General features: G+C 49.5%; 1 protein-coding gene across 1 annotated transcript in view; it reads right to left on the reverse strand.

The window, feature by feature from the left end:
- Positions 1-19,810, reverse strand: part of LOC144161322 (uncharacterized) — a 172,320-nt gene that overhangs the window by 106,496 nt on the left and 46,014 nt on the right. Inside the window, exon 7 of the mRNA XM_077692103.1 lies at positions 17,264-17,531. Coding sequence (XP_077548229.1) covers positions 17,264-17,531 — 268 coding nt within the window. The remainder of the gene's footprint in view (positions 1-17,263; positions 17,532-19,810) is intronic.

Raw genomic sequence — 19,810 nt, forward strand, 5'->3', positions numbered from 1 at the left:
TGCCTCGGACAAATTACAACTTGCCGGAGACCGGCCGGCGGGTGGGCGCCTCGCTGTCGGTGACTCAAAGTCGCAGACTCAAACTTCGCCGGCTGCGACGAATCTACGTGTAGCAACTTGCCCCGTGGAGGCGGACGCCACAGCCAAGACCTCCTCTCCCCCCTCTCTCAGACTCGGCGAGCGCCACTGCTGTGGGCCCCTCACGAACTCTGGAAAGAGTGTTACTATGTTTGGGCTGGGTGCAAAAGCACTAGGAGAACTGTTTGACCCTTACAGCTTGGGGCATAAATCCGCGGTGCCCCGAGCGCAGAGTTCCATTCGTTTTGGAGCAGCGAATCCATGCCGTCGCTCTGCTGAGTCCTGTACTGTAACCTCGCCCGGAAGGGTATTGTTCCTCTATTTCTTCGGCTCATCTCTCGCCATGCAGTAAACCAGTTAAGTGTGCCTTCGGCTTCTAATCGCCGTCGCCAAGGCAGCAACCTTTGCTGGCCGCTCGCCACCATGCTACCACACGCATGACGGAGTCGACGGAGCCCGGTTGGGGGACGCCTTAACGAATGTAACAACTGGTTGCCAGTGGTGGGATGGCCGCTTCCTAACAGGCGCGCCTCATAGCCAAGCTGCAGCTTCGGCGCTTCAAACTCCGACCCAAAAATTTACAATGACTTTAGATGTAGCTGTAAGCGTACTACTGTTTCCCACGCATCCCCACGTATACTACTATTTCCCACTCAAACGGGTTCTGCTGTGGTGACAACTTACAATGGCAGGCTGGTAAATGACATTCACAAGAAACGCGGCAAGAGTCCGATCAACCGGCGCACGCTAAAGCTGTTTGAAGGAAAGGGTGCACATAGCGAACTTTTACTGCGTCATGGATAATTCAGGGGAGGGGGAGGAATGGGTGCACAATAGCCCCGTTTACATTGACCCGACAAGGGATCGTTGAGTCGAAATAAACAGGTTTTTTGGATTCAACCAACCCTTATGTATAAGCGGGCGGATTGGGTCGGAGAGCCGTCGTGGCGAGTCCAGTCGACCCGGAGGCAGGGTGTAGGTTGACTCGTTCGTCGGGCTGAGTTGGCGCGCCGGGAGGACAGAATACCGTATTTGCGCGATTATAACGCGGCCCCAATTGTAACGCGCGGGTAAGTTCGCGAAAGAAAATTCGAAAAAAAAAATAATTTGACACTGACCCCACCGCGCAGATGAAAAAGACATGACACCACGTATCTGGAAGAATGAGATTTTATTTAACGTATGCAACTGTGGAGCCCAAAAAGGAATTGTACTTCATCAGATTGCTTATCCAGCTGCTGCTGGGTGCGGGGAACATCCCGCGGGGGAGGGGGGGGGTTGGATGCGGGAGAAGTTATAGCGGGGAACATTGAATCTTTTAGCGATTTTCAAGTGCCTTGATCTTCATAATTCTAGTTGTGACGGGCTAATTGCAGCACAAAGAATGCGCAACAGCTGACCAAGGTATGCGGCATGCCGTTGGGGAATTGGTGTGCCGAAATTTACTCACGTGGTATCACGGATTGTTTTTATTAGATTGAGTTGGATTTTGGGGAGACTCCGTGCCCGTTCCGTATGGCAATGCTGCTGGCCTCTTTAAAGAGGCCATGAAGACAAAATGCAAGTTTGGTTCGTTCAAAAGATTGCCTCGTTCGTGCTGACACCACTTTTAACGTAAACTTCGCTCAAATAAGCTGTATAATTAGGGAAAAAGGGAATGGCCATGTGACCCACTAGCTCGTTTCCCGCAACAGAACCAATGATGACATACCAGCCAGCTCTGAGATTGGCGCAGACCGGAAAAAAAAACGCAAATTAGGCAGAATTCGTAAGCTTGCAGGACGAGCTATGTGATATTAAATTTAGGGCACATTCTTTTTATATCAGTAAGAATGGTGGGACAAACAGTGTAAGTTACGAAAGTACTCGTAAACATAGAAGTAGCGCTGCGTACTGCTGTTGGTAGTGCGCGCACTATGCTTTGTTTAGATGCACAGCACTGCGGGGCTTTGGGGTTGTCTCAGACGACACCGGCCGATTGGCGGTGAGCGTGACCACGAGCGGCGCTGCGAAGCGCGCCTCCGTGACGTCGGCTTAGGGATTCTCGCATTTGTCGTCTGCTTCACTCGGGCTCGCTCTCTTTGCTGTTTCTTTGCGCGCGGTTGATTTTTAGTGCTTGTCCGCACCAGATCTCGCGTATGCGCAGCTTGTTTAGATGCGACGCTGAGAGCATCTCTTGTCGGCGGCCCTGTCCTTCCTGCGTGCGTCCGTCGTTGTTGTTGTTGTCCGCCTTTCGATTTATATCTCGAATATATATATATATATATATATATATATATATATATATATACATATATATATATATATATATATATATATATATATATATATATATATATATATATACAGTCGAACACGGATATATCGAACTCCAAGGGGATCACGAAATAGTTCGATATATCGATAATTCGAAATATGACGTACGCCTATCTGAAGCGTATCTCAAAACTCCGCACATCACTAAGAGCTTTTGAAAGTCGCTACAAGTGGTACCTCACCGATTTGTTCCTCACAGCACGGTAAATTCAAAGCCACACCGCTACGATAACGACACTTCAACAAAAATAATCTGTAAGACTCGCTTGCTTCTTGTGCATCATAAGTTCACAAGGCTGTTCTAAATCCAAAGTCTTCCGTTTTTCCGTGACCATGGCTCCGAAACGTGGGCCGTGGACAAAAATACGTAACCCGGTACATGGGTCCCCCTGCGCGATCAACCTCTGAAAAACGCTCAAGCATGCAGAAAAAATGCCAGAAACCGAGCGCGGCAGGATAAGTTGCCATCATCATCACATCCACCCCGTAAAGAGAAGCGCACTCGCAGGGGCACTTGGGGCGCAGCGTTCGATATACCGAATGTGCCCGTGACCGAGAGTTCGATACACGCGTATAACAGCGCTATACTTTTGCAAGGGATTTTCAAGGGGATGTTCAGACAGTTCGATATAGACAATAATTCGATATATCCGTGTTTTCGATATATCCGTGTCCGACTGTATATATATATATATATATATATATATATATATATATATATATATATATATATATATATATATATATATATATATATATATATATATATATATATATATATATACAGGGTGTCCCAGCTATCATGCACCAAGATTTAAAAAAAGAGTAAAGGCGTAACTCGAAAGAAACCAGGTGCATAATGTTTGCAGTACTGTAGAGAAGCGCACAGTATTTTTTCTTTAATGAGACTTAATTAACTAATTGTAATTAATTATCTAACTCAAGAAATACTGTCCTAATCACTAAAGTGTCAATGAGACACTTGTAGGTAACCACAAGGGGCATCTAACTGCGGTATTTTCAGCGATGAACTAATTGCGTACACATTTATTCTGACTGATAAAGGAAACCCGCGAAATATGAAAAATACCACGTGACGGCGCCTCCGCGCGCACCGTAAAGCAACGCCCTCAAACAGGCTGCCTCTGAGTTAGCCAGAATGAAATAGACAAAAGAAACAAAGAAGAAATCGCAACCGAGTTTGTTCCTTATCTGCACGCGCGTTCCGCGAATCTTGCTGCTGCTGCTCCTTCCATGCATGCTATTATCAAGGTGATGCGCTGTTTCTTCGGGCGGGTAACACGCGAAGCAGTTGCTTACAATCAGCTTTGTTTGGGGACGCTGCTTTACAATGCGCGCGTAAGCGTCGTCACGTGGTATTTTTCATATTTCGCGGGTTTCTTTTATCAGTCAGAATAAATAAGTACGCAATTATTTCGTCGCTGAAAATAGCGCAGTTAGATACCCCTCGTGGTTACCTACAAGTGTCTCATTGACACTTTAGTGATTAGGACAGTATTTCTCGAGTTAGATAATTAATTACAATTAATTAATTAAGTCTCATTAACGAAAAAATTACTCTCCGCTTCTTCACAGTACTGCAAACATTATGCACTAGGTTTTCTTCGAGTTACGCGATTTCTCTTTTTTTAAATCTTGGTGCATGATAGCTGGGACACCCTGTATATATATATATATATATTGCCGCCGCGAACCATGTATAAGTTTATTTTTTGTTTTTGCTGCCCGGCCATGCCCGGCTGTGTTATCTGCGTCCCAAGCGAAGCGCGTCTTTCATTATTTTTATGCCGCACGGGCTATCACATTCAGATAAGCACTGTCTCGCCCTAACGTCATTATAGCCTAGAATGATCTTTGATCTACAATGTTCTGGATGTAAATCGACGTTTCCAGAAACACTCGCGCCAAGAGATAAAAGCCTGCATAGCAGACGCCATGGCATTCGAATCGCCGACACCAGTTAACGCACGTCACTTTGTTGATTGCTGTATCGCCGCCTTGTATTCTTTGAGTTGTTAGGGGAGCACAAGTTCGCTCCCATAAACTTATTTTTCTTGAAGACAACTGCGTCGTCTTTGCAAACGTGACATATGGTGCGGGTGCTGGGTACATGCACCCTCAACCAGGTCCGTACCCAGAAATTTTTTTCGGGGGGGGTTATGAATTTTGGGAAGGAGGCAGTTTTGCTGAAAGCAAGAGTAAGTATTGTTTACGTGCTGCTTGGAAAATATTTCGGGAGGGGTTTGAACCCCCAAACCCCCCCTCTGGGTACGGCCCTGCCCTCAACCCTCTTCAAGTCGTCAAGCAAGCCCAACTCGTTCCAGCCGCTAACAGCAAGTCCTAGGGCCGGAGTTTGGACTACTTCCAAATAAATTGAAGGCGGAAGACGTCACGGCCTTTGCCATGAACAACGCATCCACGATGACCACCAGCCATCCTGTAGTTCTGCAGCAACCTCGGGAACCACCATCATTTATGGATCACCCATGGAAGATCCTGAGGACTGGTTGGAGAAAGTGGAGCGTGTCTGGATCTTTAACAGGTGGGATGACGAAGAAACGTTTCGGGATGTCTTCTATTTGGAGGATGCAGCTCGAACTTGGTTCGAGAACCATGAAAGCTCTTTGACTGACTGGACTCTCTTTAAGAGCGAGCTCCTTAAAACGTTCGCCACCGTCGTGCGAAAGGAACGAGCCACACTTTTGCTAGAAACGCGCACGCAACATTCCAACGAAGGGGTAGTGATCCTTGTTGAGGAGATGAAGAGGTTGTTTCGACGTGCGGATCCGGAGATGACAGAAGAAAAGAAACTAAGGTTTCTCATGCGAGGGGCAAAGCAGGAGCTTTTTGCTTGCCTTGTCCGCAACCCTCCTAAGACTATGGCCGAATTCGCGTCTGAGGCGGCCGCGATGGAGAAGACGCTGGAAGTTCGAACGAGGCAGTACGATCGCCCGGTCAACGCGCTGGTTTCCGAGACGATCGGTACCGGGCCTACAAGCTCCGACACACTGCGCGAGATCATCCGAGCAGTGGTGAGGGAGGAGCTTCGGAAGCTTTTTCCGACGACGCCGCAACCTCAAGTGGCTTCCCTGACTGACGTCATCCGCGAAGAGGTTCAACACGCTTTGGGCACTTCTATGCCACGCGAGGCACTCCGCGAGCCACAGGCGATGACCTACTCCACGGCTGTTCGTCGACCCCGCACTGCTCCAACACGTCGTCAAGAGGCCCCGCCCTACCGCCGCCCACTGTCGCCCGCCCGACCCCATGTAGTACGAAACCAGACGCCGAGGAAGACTGACGTATGGCGAACACCGGATAATCGTCGTCTGTGCTACCACTGTGGAGAGGCCGACCACATCTACCGTCGCTGCCCATACAAGAGAATCGGATTTCGTGGTTTCTCCGTCGACGCACCACGCCCCCGACCCGGCCAGCGCCCATCTGAGATTGAAGAATACCTAACACCAGCCGTGGACCAGCCCATTTGAACCGTTCGCCGTCGTCCTACCCGTGCCAGTCGCCGGACCGCCGCAGCAGTGCTGACTTCGCACGTGGAAGGTCCCCCAGCCCACGCGGGGGAAACTAAAGGCAGCAACTTCTGGAGGTGAAGTTGCACAACGGCGGAAAAACGAACACCCTCCAACGACGCAACAATTCGCCGAAGACTGACTCACGACATGCCCTCATCCCGACCACCCGACCTAGCCCTGACGTGACTCCCGAACACGACAATAACCACAAGGCGCGACGCGTACCCGACATGACAGAGCCTGCCCCTGCGAAGACGACGACAACGACGACGCGCAGTGCCCGACCGTCAACACGCACAAGCCGAGATGCGACGCCCCGACGAACCCGGAACTCGAGGAAGGCGGCATCCGACGTCAAGGTGTCCATCGACGGCTTTAATGTAGTCGCTCTTATAGACACTGGAGCCGACTACTCAGTAATGAGCGGATCATTCGCGTCTAAACTGAAGAAAGTTACGACCATATGGGACGGTCCGCACATTCGCACAGCAGGAGGCCATCTCGTAACAAACACCGAGTGGAATGTGCACATCGCACATCACAATAGATGGCACCACGTACCCTGCTGCGTTCGTCATTTTGCCTAACTGCTCCCGCGACGTAATTCTCGGAATGGACTTTTTGACGGACAACGGTGCAATAATTGATCTGCAGACCAAGTCGATAACTTTTTCCTCCACGACGCCGCAGCCGAACCCCGAACACCACTGTAAGGATCGCCGACGATCACGTCACCCTGCCACCCCGCGCAAGCTTGATGAGCACCGTCTACTGTGAAGGTGCTGCTCCTGAAGTCGACGCTATCGTGGAGAGTGATCAAAGGTTGCTTCTCGACCGCGGTGTGTCTGTCGCAAGAGGCATTGCGTGGTTTAAGCAACCCCAATCCCAAGTTTTAGTCACTAATTTCCACGAGGAATACCAGCATTTAAACAAGGGCGCTGCAATTGCGTTCCTCGAAGAAACGCAAGAAACAAGTCACGTGATCGCGGTCCCCGACTTTAAACGTGCACCCGAAGATACCTTCAAGCTCCCGAATCCTTTCGACGTGAATCCGGCGTTACCGCAAGAAGAACGGAAGAAATTATTGGATTTTCTGCGGCGCTACAGTGAATGTTTTTCGTCGAACTAAAAATTACGTCAGACACCTCCGGCGAACCAACTGATAATAACCGAAGATGGATCCCAACCTACCCGACAGTCACCGTACCGCGTCTCTTCACACGAGCACGAAGCCATCCGTACTCAAGTCGACAACATGCTCACCGACGACATTATACAGCCATCGAAAAGTCCGTGGGCTACGCCGGTCGTACTCGTGAAGAAAAAAGACGGCACTTTAAGGTTCTGCGTTGACTACCGGCGACTGAACAAAATCACCAAAAAGGACGTGTACCCCTTGCCACGAATCGATGACGCCCTCGACCACCTCTGCCATGCGAAGTACTCCTCATCGATGGATCTGAAGACCGGCTACTGGCAAATTGAGGTGGACGAGAGAGACAGAGAGAAGACTGCATTTATAACCCCGGACGACCTATACGAGTTCAAGGTGATGCCGTTTGGGCTGTGCACTGCGCCAGCAACGTTTCAAAGAGTCATGGACACTGTGCTAGCTGGCCTGAAGTGGCACACCTGCCTCGTATACCTCGACAACGTTGTGGTATTCGCCCGGACTTTCGACGAACACCTTGCAAGGTTGGAATCTGTACTCGAGGCCATCCGTACGTCGGGGTTAACGCTGAGGGCTGAAAAGTGCCGCTTCGCTTACGAGGAACTCAAGTTTTTGGGACACGTCGTCAACGCCGCGGGAGTCCTGCCTGACCCGGCGAAAAAATCAGCCATAGCGAACTTCCCCAGACCGAAAGACAAAAAGGCCGTGCGAAGATTTCTCGGACTGTGCGCATACTACCGGCGCTTCGTCGCAAACTTCGCACGCATTGGAGAGCCACTCACGCGCCTGACAAAAGATAGCACCCCTTTCGCCCTGGAAAACGTCCAAGAAAAAGCATTCTGCGAGCTACAACAACGCCTGCAAAACCCTCCCGTGCTCCCTCATTTCGATGAAAACGCCGAAACGGAAATGCACACCGACGCCAGTGATATATATGCTTTGGAGCCGTTCTCGTCCAAAAGCAAAGCGGTTGCGTAAAAGTAGTCGCGTTTGCCAGCCGTGGTCTGTCAAAGTAGGAGAAAAATTGCTCAGCCCCTGAAAAAGAGTGCCTCGCAATTATATGGGCCATTTCAAAATTTCGCCCATACGTGTATGGTAGACCATTCAAGGTTGTGACAGACCACCATGCGCTGTGTTGGCTCGCCAATTTGAAGGACCCCTTAGGCCGTCTTGGGTGGTGGAGCTTGCGCCTGCAAGAGTTCGACGTTACAATCGTCTATAAATCCGGCAGAAAATACTCCAACGCCGACTGCCTATCCCGCGCCCCCGTCCACCCACCACCACTATGCTCCGATGAAGACAGCGCGTTCTTCGGAGTCGTTACGGAGAGCGACCTAGCCGCCCAGCAGCGTGCCGACCCCGACTGGCGCGTCATGATCGACTACCTCGAAGGACGCAATGTCGCCGTGCCTAGGACGTTCAAGCGGAACTTAACCAGCATTCAGCCTCAAAAACTCCGTCCTCGTGAAGAAGAATTTCAGCCCCGGAACAAGAACGAAATATCTACTTGTCATCCCCGCAGAGCTCCGTGACGAAATTTTGGAAGCCTGCCTCAACGACCCGTCTTCCGGACATCTCGGCACAGCTCGCACTATTGCAAAAATCAAGGCGAAGTACTTCTGGCCCCGCCTTACATCCGACGTCACCCACTACGTTCGGAGTTGCCGTGACTGCCAGCGACGAAAAACGCCGCCGACAAGACCCGCGGGCCTTCTGCAACCGATCGCCGTCCCGTCGAGGCCCTTTAGACAGATTGGAATGGACCTTCTAGGCCCGTTCCCTACGTCACGATCACAGAACAAGTGGATTGTTGTAGCGACAGACTACTTGACGCGCTACGCAGAAACCGCCGCTCTTCCGAGAGGGACTGCACAAGAAGTCGCCAAGTTCTTCATAAACCAAGTTGTGCTGCGACATGGAGCCCCTGAAGTCCTTATCACAGACCGCGGAACGGCCTTCACTGCGGACCTTATGCAAGGAATCTTACGCTACAACACGGATCACCGAAGAACGACGGCGTACCACCCCCAAACGAACGGACTAACAACGTCTGAACAAGACGATCGAGGATGTGCTGTCAATGTACGTCGACGTTGAACATAGGACTTGGGACGAAGTGCTCCCGTATGTCACGTTTGTGTACAACACGGCTATCCAGGAAACTACGCAGATGACGCCGTTCGAGCTTGTCTACGCAAGACTGCCGACTACGATGCTTGACGCCATGCTTCCGCATGTAGAAGACGACCTCCACCCCGACGTCCAAGGATACCTTCAGCGTGCGGAGGAGTCCCGCCAGCTTGCTCGAGTTCGTACAACAGACCAGCAGCTGGTGGATGCCTGGCGCTACAACCTCCGACACTGAAACGTCGAGTACCACCCAGGGGATCGTGTTCGGGTTTGGACTCCCATCCGACGACGCGGGCTAAGTGAGAAGCTTCTGCGACGGTATTTCGGACCCTACCAGATTCTACGACGTGTCGGCCAACTTAACTACGAGGTGATCCCCGATGGTGATTGCGGAACATCACGACGACGCACGCGGCCCGAAGTCGTCCACGTGGTTCGCCTGAAACCTTACTATGCAAGATGACGGACTTTTTTGTTGTTGGTGTTTGGACTGTCTTTTATTTAACATCGGGTCGATGCACTCTTAGAAGGGGGGGGGGGGGGTAATGCCGCGAACCATGTATAAGTGTATTGTTTGTTTTTGCTGCCTGGCCATGCCCGGCTGTGTTATCTGCGTCCCAAGCGAAGCGCGTCTTTTATTATTTTTATGCCGCACGGGGTATCACATTCAGATAAGCAGACTGTCTCGCCCTAACGTCACTAGCCCAGAATGATCTTCTTCGATCTACAAGGTTCTGGATGTAAATCGACGGTTCCAGAAACACTCGCGCCAAGAGATAAAAGCCTGCAGAGCAGACCCCATGGTATTCGAATCGCCGACATCAGTTTACGCACGTCACTTTGTTGATTGCTGTATCGCCGCCTTGTATTCTTTGAGTTGTTAGGGGAGCACAAGTTCGCTCCAATAAACTTATTTTACAACTGCGTCGTCTTCGGCAACGTGACAATATATATATGTATATAAATATAAGAGAAGAAAAACTTCGAACAAGGTAAAAGCACGATTGTGGCCGGCGTTTCAGCAAAGAGAACTCAGCAAAGAGAAGAGAGAACATATATATATATATATATAAGAGAAGAAAAACTTCGAACAAGGTAAAAGCACGGTTGTGGCCTACGTTTCAGCAAAGCGAACTTGCTTTCCTCAGGGAAGCAAGTTCGCTTTGCTGAAACGTAGGCCACAACCGTGCTTTTACCTTGTTCGAAGTTTTTCTTCTCTTGTGTTCTCTACCATCTTCAAAGTTCTACTACTCCCTATATATATATATATATATATATATATATATATATATATATATATATATATATATATATATATATATATATATATATATATATATATATATATATATATATATGTGTGTGTGTGTGTGTGTGTGTGTGTGTGTGTGTGTGTATGTGTGTGTGAAAATAAGAGTTGGCAGTCAAGAAAACCTCGGAAAGCCAAGGGGAGGATGTGGTAGATCATTGAAACAGATAAAGAATTTGGAAAGAAAGAAAGAAAGAAAGTGGAGAAAAAATGCCCGAAAGGTGGGATCCGAACCCACGACCTCCAGAATACCGGTCTGGTGCGATAACCACTACGCTACCGGCGGGGCGATTTTCCCCTCCACTTTCTGGGGTATTTATGGTTAGGTATTTTTGTTTCCTGTTCTTGGGGGGGGGGGGGTGGAGCCAGCGCCACTCGGACTCGGATTTTTCCTACACTTTCTTTCTTTCCAAATTCTTTATCTGTTTCAATGATCTACCACATCCTCCCCTTTGCTTTCCGAGGTTTTCTTGACTGCCAACTCTTATTTCTGCGTTATTTTCAACGAGCCCCTCATTTCCTATTCTGATTCGCTAAATGCATAGCGAGGGCCTCTGTTCTGGCAGTCTTGGTGCCATAGGAAGCTTAAGAGGGTTCAACGCTGGTCGACCACTCTCGACATGTCGTAGACACTCGAGTCACGGCCCGGGGGTTAAAAAGAAGGTCCCCTTCACCCCGAGTAGTCCGAGTGGCACTGGCTACCACCCCCAAGCACAGGAAACAAAAATACCTAAACAACATAAATACCCCACAAAGTAGAGGGGAAGATCGCCCCGCCGGTAGCGTAGTGGTTATCGCACCAGGCCGGTATTCTGGAGGTCGTGGGTTCGGATCCCACCTTGCGGGCATTTTTTCTCCACTTTCTTTCTTTCTAAATTCTTTATCTGTTTCAATGATCTACCACATCCTGCCCTTTGCTTTCCGAGGTTTTCGTGACTGCCAACTCTTATTTCTGTGTTATTTTCAACGAGCCCCTCATTTCCTATTCTGTTTGTATAGATGTGTATAGATATGCATGTATATAGGTATGTGTAGAAAGCACTGGGACACGTTTCAGGACCGACGTTCACCTTTTGGTTTTCCTTTTGTTTAGTTTTTTTTTGCTACGCCAGTTATAGCTGCTGTGCTTCGTTGGTTTTTATGTGTAGGAGGTATTTGTTTGTAGAAGGCTGGGACAGTTTATTATGTCCGCCCGTTTCAAAGGGAAAAGCCCCATCATCATCATCATATCATCATCAGCGTGGAATCGAGCGCGCAAGCGCGTGCGTGTGGTTACCGCCTAAAGGCGAGGTAGGGTCTGTGCTCAGCGTCATGGGCGTTCTTCGGCGGGAGAAAGCGCAGGGGGTGGAGGTAGGAGGCTAGAGCGGCGGTAATGAGAAGTAATCGGAAAAGAAATCCCCAGTCTTGAGCTGTTGATTCTGAGATGACAGGGCTCCCTGGAAGGGATAAGGCTAAAACCCTCGCGGAAGGCGAGCCCTCGAGCGGCTCTGTGTACTGCCTCGTTCCCTTCCACCCCCCTGTGGGTCTGGGTCTACACCCGCTCGGCGGGGTTTGGGAGGGCCGGGGACTTGGAAAATACGCCCCCAGGCAAAATTGCGAATGACCGTCTTCAAATGGGAGATTATGATGGCAGGGGAAGGCCTCTTCCGCAGTCGCCGGGGAAGAATAGAGGGTGTAAGAGCAGTCTGAGGGGCGCGTATAAGTAACCGCGTCAACATGAACACAGGCCGGACTCCGTAGGGTTCTACGCCCGATGCTGCCGACGTTCTCGATTGTCATGTAACGGGGAACGTGTCTTCGGTCAATCGGTGGACTCGTCATGAACCAACTGGTCCGTGCTGTGCTGCCCTTCATACATGTTCTGAATTCCGCCTCTCTGAGGAATATGAAGTTGAATGAGACCGCCCCGTGCCCGAGATTTTTTTTCTCGCGGAAAAACTTTGATCCTGTATTTTTATAATGCGAGAGATTAGAAAGTGGGAACCCCCCGCCGCGTTGGCGTGGTGGCTGAGGCCTTGTGCTGCGGCGCTCAAAGACATGGGTTCGATTCCGACCGCCGTGGCTGCTTTTCAGATGGAGGCGAACAACGAAAATGCCCGTGTGTGTAGATTTCGGAAATATCCTCAAATTTTCAAAATTAATCCGGAGCCCTCACTACCCCACGCCTGGTAGCCCCAGTTTAACATCGGCGTTTTAACCCTATAATTCGAATAGAAAGTAACCCGCTCCTAATTTTGCACAACTCTAGACGTTTCTTTTAGGGGGAAAGAGGGAGGGGGCGGGGGGGGGGGGGGAACACTCTAAAGAAGGTCCATGAGTGCCTTCCCATGATGCATATAAAACATAAAATGCCTGCGATTGAATCGGTAGAATGGGAAAGAATGAAAGAATTATTCAGCTCACAGGAGAGGCATACTATCGGGCTCATTTCACTTTATACCAGCAACAGCGGCCAAAACCCCGCAGGAACAGAATCACGCCCACAACTGCTTCCTCTGAGAACAATTAAAAGCCATACAGTGGTCACCGCCCCCCCACCCACAGCTGGAAAGACAGTAAACGATATTCAAACATGCGCAACAGCTAGATTACGACCCCTGCACAGCAAATTATTTCCACTGGCATACACAACTCCACGAACGCAACTGTAGGACACTGGCACGTAGTTTCGCGAGAATCACGAGAAACTTTTCCTACCTTTGAAACGACCTGAAATTGACCTACTGATTTTTTTTCTTTAATCGTCATTTCTCAAAAATTGTTGCTGCCGTTGTGCGCCCCTCCCCGTACCTTAGCTGCCGGTGGTTGATGGCGAGCAATAGAAGCGTAAACGGCTTAATAAATGTATAGATGCTTTCGAGGAAGCCGCCGCACACTCACGCCCAAAAACATATTCGCAGACGACGGACTTGTTTATCAAACAATTTTTTTCAGCCCTCCCCATTCAACGTACATTCATCATATTTTCAGCCATTCATCCAGCGTTTTTGAAAGGGCGGTTGTCAACGGCTACAAATATCCCTTCTTCAAAACCCAAATCAACTTTCAAATAGCTGCCCTCTACGAACCTTATATTTGGGCTCTTTGAAGTAGTATTCTGGGAGTCGCAATATACACAGTAACGTCTCGCCGAGATTCAAGGCACAGATAACAGACACAAAACCGCTAGCCAACGCAGTTCCCGACATCGACAAGGCAGCGTAAATTTTACACCCTAGAAAGTTCAGTTTTCAAACTTTGCGGCTGCGCATTAGGAGGCGTCGAAAACGCAAGATAACAGTCATGGAATTACAAGGTCCGCTGCGACCCTGGGCTCGCATGCGCTGGCGGGTTTTCGTCTTGCTTTCATTTTCCTCTCATTTGGGAAGCGGCGCGGATATACAGGCTTTTGCGCAGAGACAGTGCGTTCAAATCATGCGGAAACAGTGGCCGCTCCTAATGTTTACGACCGGTTTTGGTGTTGACAGATTTCTTACACTCCGCCCTTGAGAAACTTCTATGAATAAAAATCAATCTAAATGAGCAATCTCATTGCATCCCTTATAGGAGGAGGTAAGGGGCGAAATAGAAGGGGATGTCACGAGACCAGGGTGTAGAACAGAAACAAATGCAGGGTCAGTTACGGTTCGGGTGAATTCATTGCATTCTGGTTCCGTTCTAGTTCGAATGAATCACGTACTGACCCGGTTCGCGAACCGGTTCGACGAGTTGATTTATTGCCGAAGTGTGGACAACATTCAAAATACTGCTTTTCCCCATAATTCCGCAATTTCAAAGACAACTTTAAGCAATTGAACCATACATTACGGATAATAGAAACAGTGGTGATTCCCCGGTTCCTGTCAAAACACGCTAGAGGTTTGCTCAAATAAATTTAAATTTAACGCGTCCAGCTGGTACAGGGCAGGTGCCTCTATGCCGACGCTGCCGTACGGAAGCGTTGACACTCGAGGTGTGCGAGAGACCTTTCTAAGCACATTATGAAATGCAACAAGGAGGCACGTTTAGGGTGCAGGCCTTCGCCATTGCGCAGTGCAGGAATCTCCGCAGGGAGGGAAGGGCAAAGTCGTGGTGTAATATAGACTGCAGAATGCTGAAACCGTGCCTTCCTTAGCCTTGCACGGTGGGTGCGTGACCAGTAGCAACGCATCAATGCCAGATTGGTGCGCTTCCCTTCCCATGTTGCGGCGACGTATGAAGCGTTGACAGTGTTGCGATCGTTCTGAAGGTGAGAGGCGTGTGAGAGTGAATGAGCCTGTTATTAACTCAAGGAGTGCGCAGGGGCCGGACGGGGAGGGGGGGGGAAGGGGGGGGGGGAAGCTACGAAGTTCATCTTGCGTGAACCAGCAAAGCCCCGGACGATATGACCACGCGTTATCGACAACGGGTGGTCAAACCGTTTTGTCGTGAACCGAAGATCGTTGTCTATTTTTAAGGTTGAATTCCGAATCGGGTTTAGCGGGCTGAAAAAAAAATAATACTTCGGGTTCGGGTTCAGTTCTGGCAAAAATATCGGTTCGGTTCCGGTTTTCGGTTCGGTTGGGTTCCCGTTCGACACCCTGCACGAGGCATGCATGGGCGGCAGAAGACTCGTCTCTCCACGACTTCTTTTTCTTTTACATGACGGGGCGCGACACATGGGTTTTTGCAGCTATTCGACGTGGGCAAGTATTTTACGTCAAAAATGAAAAGTAATTGAAGATGCATGGGTGGATCTTCAATGACACGTAAGCCTCTCGCCCTCGCGAACCTGAGGCTTGGCTCAACGGGCGCGCTTTGCTCCGGCTTCCCGTAACGTGGCGTTTCTCGCACATTCCTCGTACATCATGCCAACAGGACTTGGCGCTCTCAGCACCTCAGTGGCCACGTTTCCTCGCGTTAGGAGCGAATTTGGCTGCCTCGACACTGGTACCAGCATCCCCATGTCGTCGGCGTAACTCCCACTCCTTTCTTGTCGCCGTGCGCCAGCTGCGGGCTCGATTCTAGAATGTCTGCAGGTGGTGGCGGGAGTCACGGGACCCGTAGAGGCGGCGTGCAACCGCCGCAAAGGCAAGTGGCAACGGCGCCAGCGTTTCGAAGGCAGCTATCTCCACGCACTCTCTCCACTCTCGTTTTGTGCTGTTCTGTCCCTAGTTCTGTTGACGGATTGACGCGAATGTTAGCTGACATGCCATCTATTTCTGATACAATAATGAGGCCGATTGGCCTTGTCCCTGCTGGGGCGTTTATCTGTGGCTTTCTTAGCAGCTGAAGATCAGGTGCTCGGAGCAGATTCTGCAAACCCCGCGAAAGATTGATTTCTGTCTCGGGGATTTTTAACATTTGCTACATCGCTCGTTGTAATGAATTTATTATTTTACTGTCGGGAGAAAATTTAGGGTTGATTTATATTATGGAGGTCGTTAGTTTTACAAGGAGGCCGAAGAATTGTCAAAATTATTTTTATGGTGTTATCATAACGTTGTTTACGAATTGTTTGCAAATCAACAGTGCTGTCTTGGTTCTGTTAACGATCTGGTTAGGCGGAAAACGAAAATGTCTGTCTGCCAAGATTTCGGCTCACGTTAAATATCCCCAGGTGGTCAACATTAATCCGGAGCCTTCGACTACGGCGCGCCTCATGGCCGAGGTGCAGCTTCGACCCGTTGAACATCCCAATCAATCGGTGCTGTTAACGACAGCAATTCCGAAATACATCGTCAACGTTCAAAAAAAATGCAAGGAAACATTTAAAAAAATGCTTTGTTGCTGCAAAAGTTCAGTTAGTACTGTTACAGCAACCAGCTAGGGCGGCAGATGCACCGAGAAGCCACCAGCTTGTTTTTATCTCCGCTAATCAGAAAGGTTTAATAAATCTAGTCTCCGTTAAACGTGCGATATATCTTATCCCGTCATGGCTATGCTTTGGGTGAAGAAGAGTTGTACGTTGCCTTTACTGAGTGTAGATACACTAAAATATATTTACGCGTTGTGCTTATTATATAGATAATTCCGAATGGCAGCTGCTGCTTCCGTATTCAAATTTTTTGTTGTCTAGTTGTTTTTAACGCGAAATACGGGAGACGTTCGGCTCCGGCACTGGGCATGAAGCAGCTTTTGTTGAGTATTTAAAGCAACCGGTGATTTCTCCGGCACGAGAGTGTAATTATTGAGACCCAATTAAAAGTGTGAATTACTGTTACAAGCGCAAAGAAAAATAAAATCAAAATTTCCTAGTGAAAACAGGCAGAAAGGAGCACTAGCCACGGCGCAGAAATCCCAAAAACATTGCAGGCAACCATAGGTGGGTTGCTACTTTCGGGCGGAGATCGCGGAGGGATTTACTATAGCTACATAGCTTTTTTGCCACTCAGAGCTAAAGCAAGGTCAAGAGTACTCCGTTAACTACCTCCGAGTTCCGAGTACGGGACCTAATACGGCCCTCTTGCCGTGCATATATGAGATGCGGGGAGGGAACGAGTGCGCGATTCGCTACAACGGTTTATGCATAAGAGCTCAGATCGCATTCAGGCGTTGAAATCATACGCTGTGCTTCCACTCCACAATTATCAAATTAACTCAGTCGGTCTCGGTGAGTTGTCACTCATTTCAGACCCCCCCCCCCCCCCCCCCCCAAAAAAAAAAAAATCCCACGCAAGAAAATCTTCCCCGTATGGAACCATTCCCACGCTGCTTGTGGAGACGTGGGCGGCGAAGATCACTTACAGGCACACCTCTTCATTTTCGTTGACTCGCAGAGGCTTCCGAAAAGCCCCTCGTGGTACGACAATGGGCTTAGGGCGCTTGCGAGATCCGCGCTTGTCCTTCTTACGGGAGTAGGCCCTCCTGACTTTGTACGGGTGTTGTCCCCGGTTCACCTTCTTCAGTGCCCGGTTGAATTCCAGGCCACACTTGAAGTACTCGAGCAGAACCGGCTTGGCCGAGCACACCCCAGCCTGCATCGAGTGCAGCTGCCGTTCTCGGTTCTGTCCACCTGCGAGTTTGAAACCAAACGTTAACCAGTGCGATGCTACAATCCCCAAATCAATGCACCTGACGCCGTTCGGTTCCCACGACGTAAGAGGTCGACCTTAGGAGTAACCTGCCGAGCTCACGCTTCTATTTTAATGGGAAGACAACAGCAGGTATCCTGAAAACGGCTGGAACGGCTCACCTAAAATTATCGGCAATAAATGGCAGCTTTTCACTTCGCTATCAAGATATTGCCCTGTATAAATCGCCCAACAAGAATTCGTGAGCATAGAATTATTTTTCTGAACATACGAAAGTAGGGCTCTTAATTAACGTTAGAGGGACAAAGGAGGGTTCTGACAATGAGGTGGGTTCTTGAGAGCCCCGTTAACGAAGGCTTCTCTCTGCAACACAGCAGCACACCTCTGCAACACAGCAGCACACCTAACTGCTAAGTGCCTATTAAGTCCTCACTGCCCTACTCTATGCGCTGGCTGATTTTCGTGTTTTAAAGACGGTAGTCTTTCTTGGGCCAATTAAATACAATTTTGGCCTGCCTGCCTGTCTGTCTGTCTGCCTGTCTGTCTGTCTGCCTGTCTGTCTGTCTGTCTGTCTGTCTGTCTGTCTGTTCCTCTATTCACCCCCCCCCCCCCCCCCCAGCCCGGCTAAAAAAGTTAAAATTAATTTCTGAACGAGAAGTTAGTATAGGTGAAACTTTTCCAAACCACTAAATATACATACACTTTCGACTTGTCAACATTTTGCGACCGCAACTAAAAAGATACGCGCTAAAAACAATGTTTTGACCCCCCCCCCCCCCCTTCCAAAAAAAAAACCACCTCCCCTCGCGGGAACCCCTGTGTAGATGCGACACATAGGCGCAGCGGCGAAGGGACCGCGTTTTATAGCGCGCATAACGTTGAGGGGACTGCGTAAGCCGGTCCCAGTCGATGACGACGTTGGCGTACTTGTAAAGCGGCGTGGTCTCTAGGTGTTTCAGCCAAGCGTGGATGTTGCTTCGCCGGAGAACGGCACACCGGTTATATGCGCAGCGCGCCCGAAGGAGAGGAAACCGCGGAAGAGAGAGTACTGCACATGCGCCGGCCCCAGCGCGTCTGCCACGGCTATGACGCAACGTGCCGCGGCTATGACGCAACACAATCCACTTTAATCCAATCCAATCCAAATCCAATCCAAGCCAAGCCAAGTCAATCCAATCCAATCCAAGCCAATCCAATCCAATCCAATCCAATGCCCCTCGCGAAAGAGTGTTCGCTATCGGAGAGGAGAGGGGGTGAGCGGCGGAGAGCGCAGCTGTCGCGGCGAGGAGAATGGGGGAGGGGCGGACAACGCCGACGACAACGACGACGATGCCGGAGGGACAAGGCAAGTGAATCAGATGCTCTGCATCTAAAAAAGCGCTCGCGCGTGACCCTAGCCCTCGTGCCGGCATTCTAAGAAGTCCAACAGTAACTAAAGGTTCCAATAGATGGCGTGCGACCAGTGGAACGTGGTAAAATTGAATTGACTTGAGCAAACCTCCACCGCGTTTGTTATGGGAGAAGCTAGACGGGAAGGGAAAGCGTGATAAGTGAACGGGAAAGAGGAGAGAGACATGTAAATGGCAAGGGCGGCCGACAACTATTGTCTTTCGACGACATTTCCAGCGAAGTGAGCGGATACGCGGCAATTTTTTTTTTTTTCCTGTTAAAACCAGAAACGTTTTCATCACTGGCGTTTACCCTCGGCTACAGGTGGGCGCTTGTGCCCGTCTTGACTTTTCTTTCATTATGAATGCCCCGACCAGTACTCTCCAACTGTGTACGGCCGTGAAAATTGCTTGGCTAACTTCATTTTTAAGTGATGAAACGTAGAATAATGGATTGAATGATTATGAGCTTTAACGCGTCGACGCTACACAGGCGATGAGGCGCGCCGTAGTGAAGAGCTCCGGATTAATCTTGACCACCTGGGGATCACACGCGCCGAAATCTCGAACACACGGGCATATTTGCTTTTCGCCTCTATCAGAAAAGCGGCCGCCGCGGCGGCTTTGACGTAGATTAACTCTGTCGCTAAGATAGAACTATGATACGAAACGCTTTAATTTATCGTGGGAACAATATACAGGGTGTTTCAGGGAAAGTAAGTAGTTTTCGAAAATAGGCTTTCGGAGGTAAAATGGTTTTTGTTGTGCGAAGTGGTCAGGGGCCGTGGCGGACGACATAAAACGAGCCTCAATTACTATTTAAGGCAATGATATATTAGTAATTGTTAATTAACTTTTTAATTATTGCAGTT

Source organism: Haemaphysalis longicornis, unplaced genomic scaffold (assembly GCF_048455015.1).
Source record: "Haemaphysalis longicornis isolate Haplotype H1 unplaced genomic scaffold, Haemaphysalis longicornis Haplotype H1 scaffold_1, whole genome shotgun sequence".
In the NCBI taxonomy this organism is placed as follows: Eukaryota; Metazoa; Arthropoda; class Arachnida; order Ixodida; family Ixodidae; genus Haemaphysalis; species Haemaphysalis longicornis.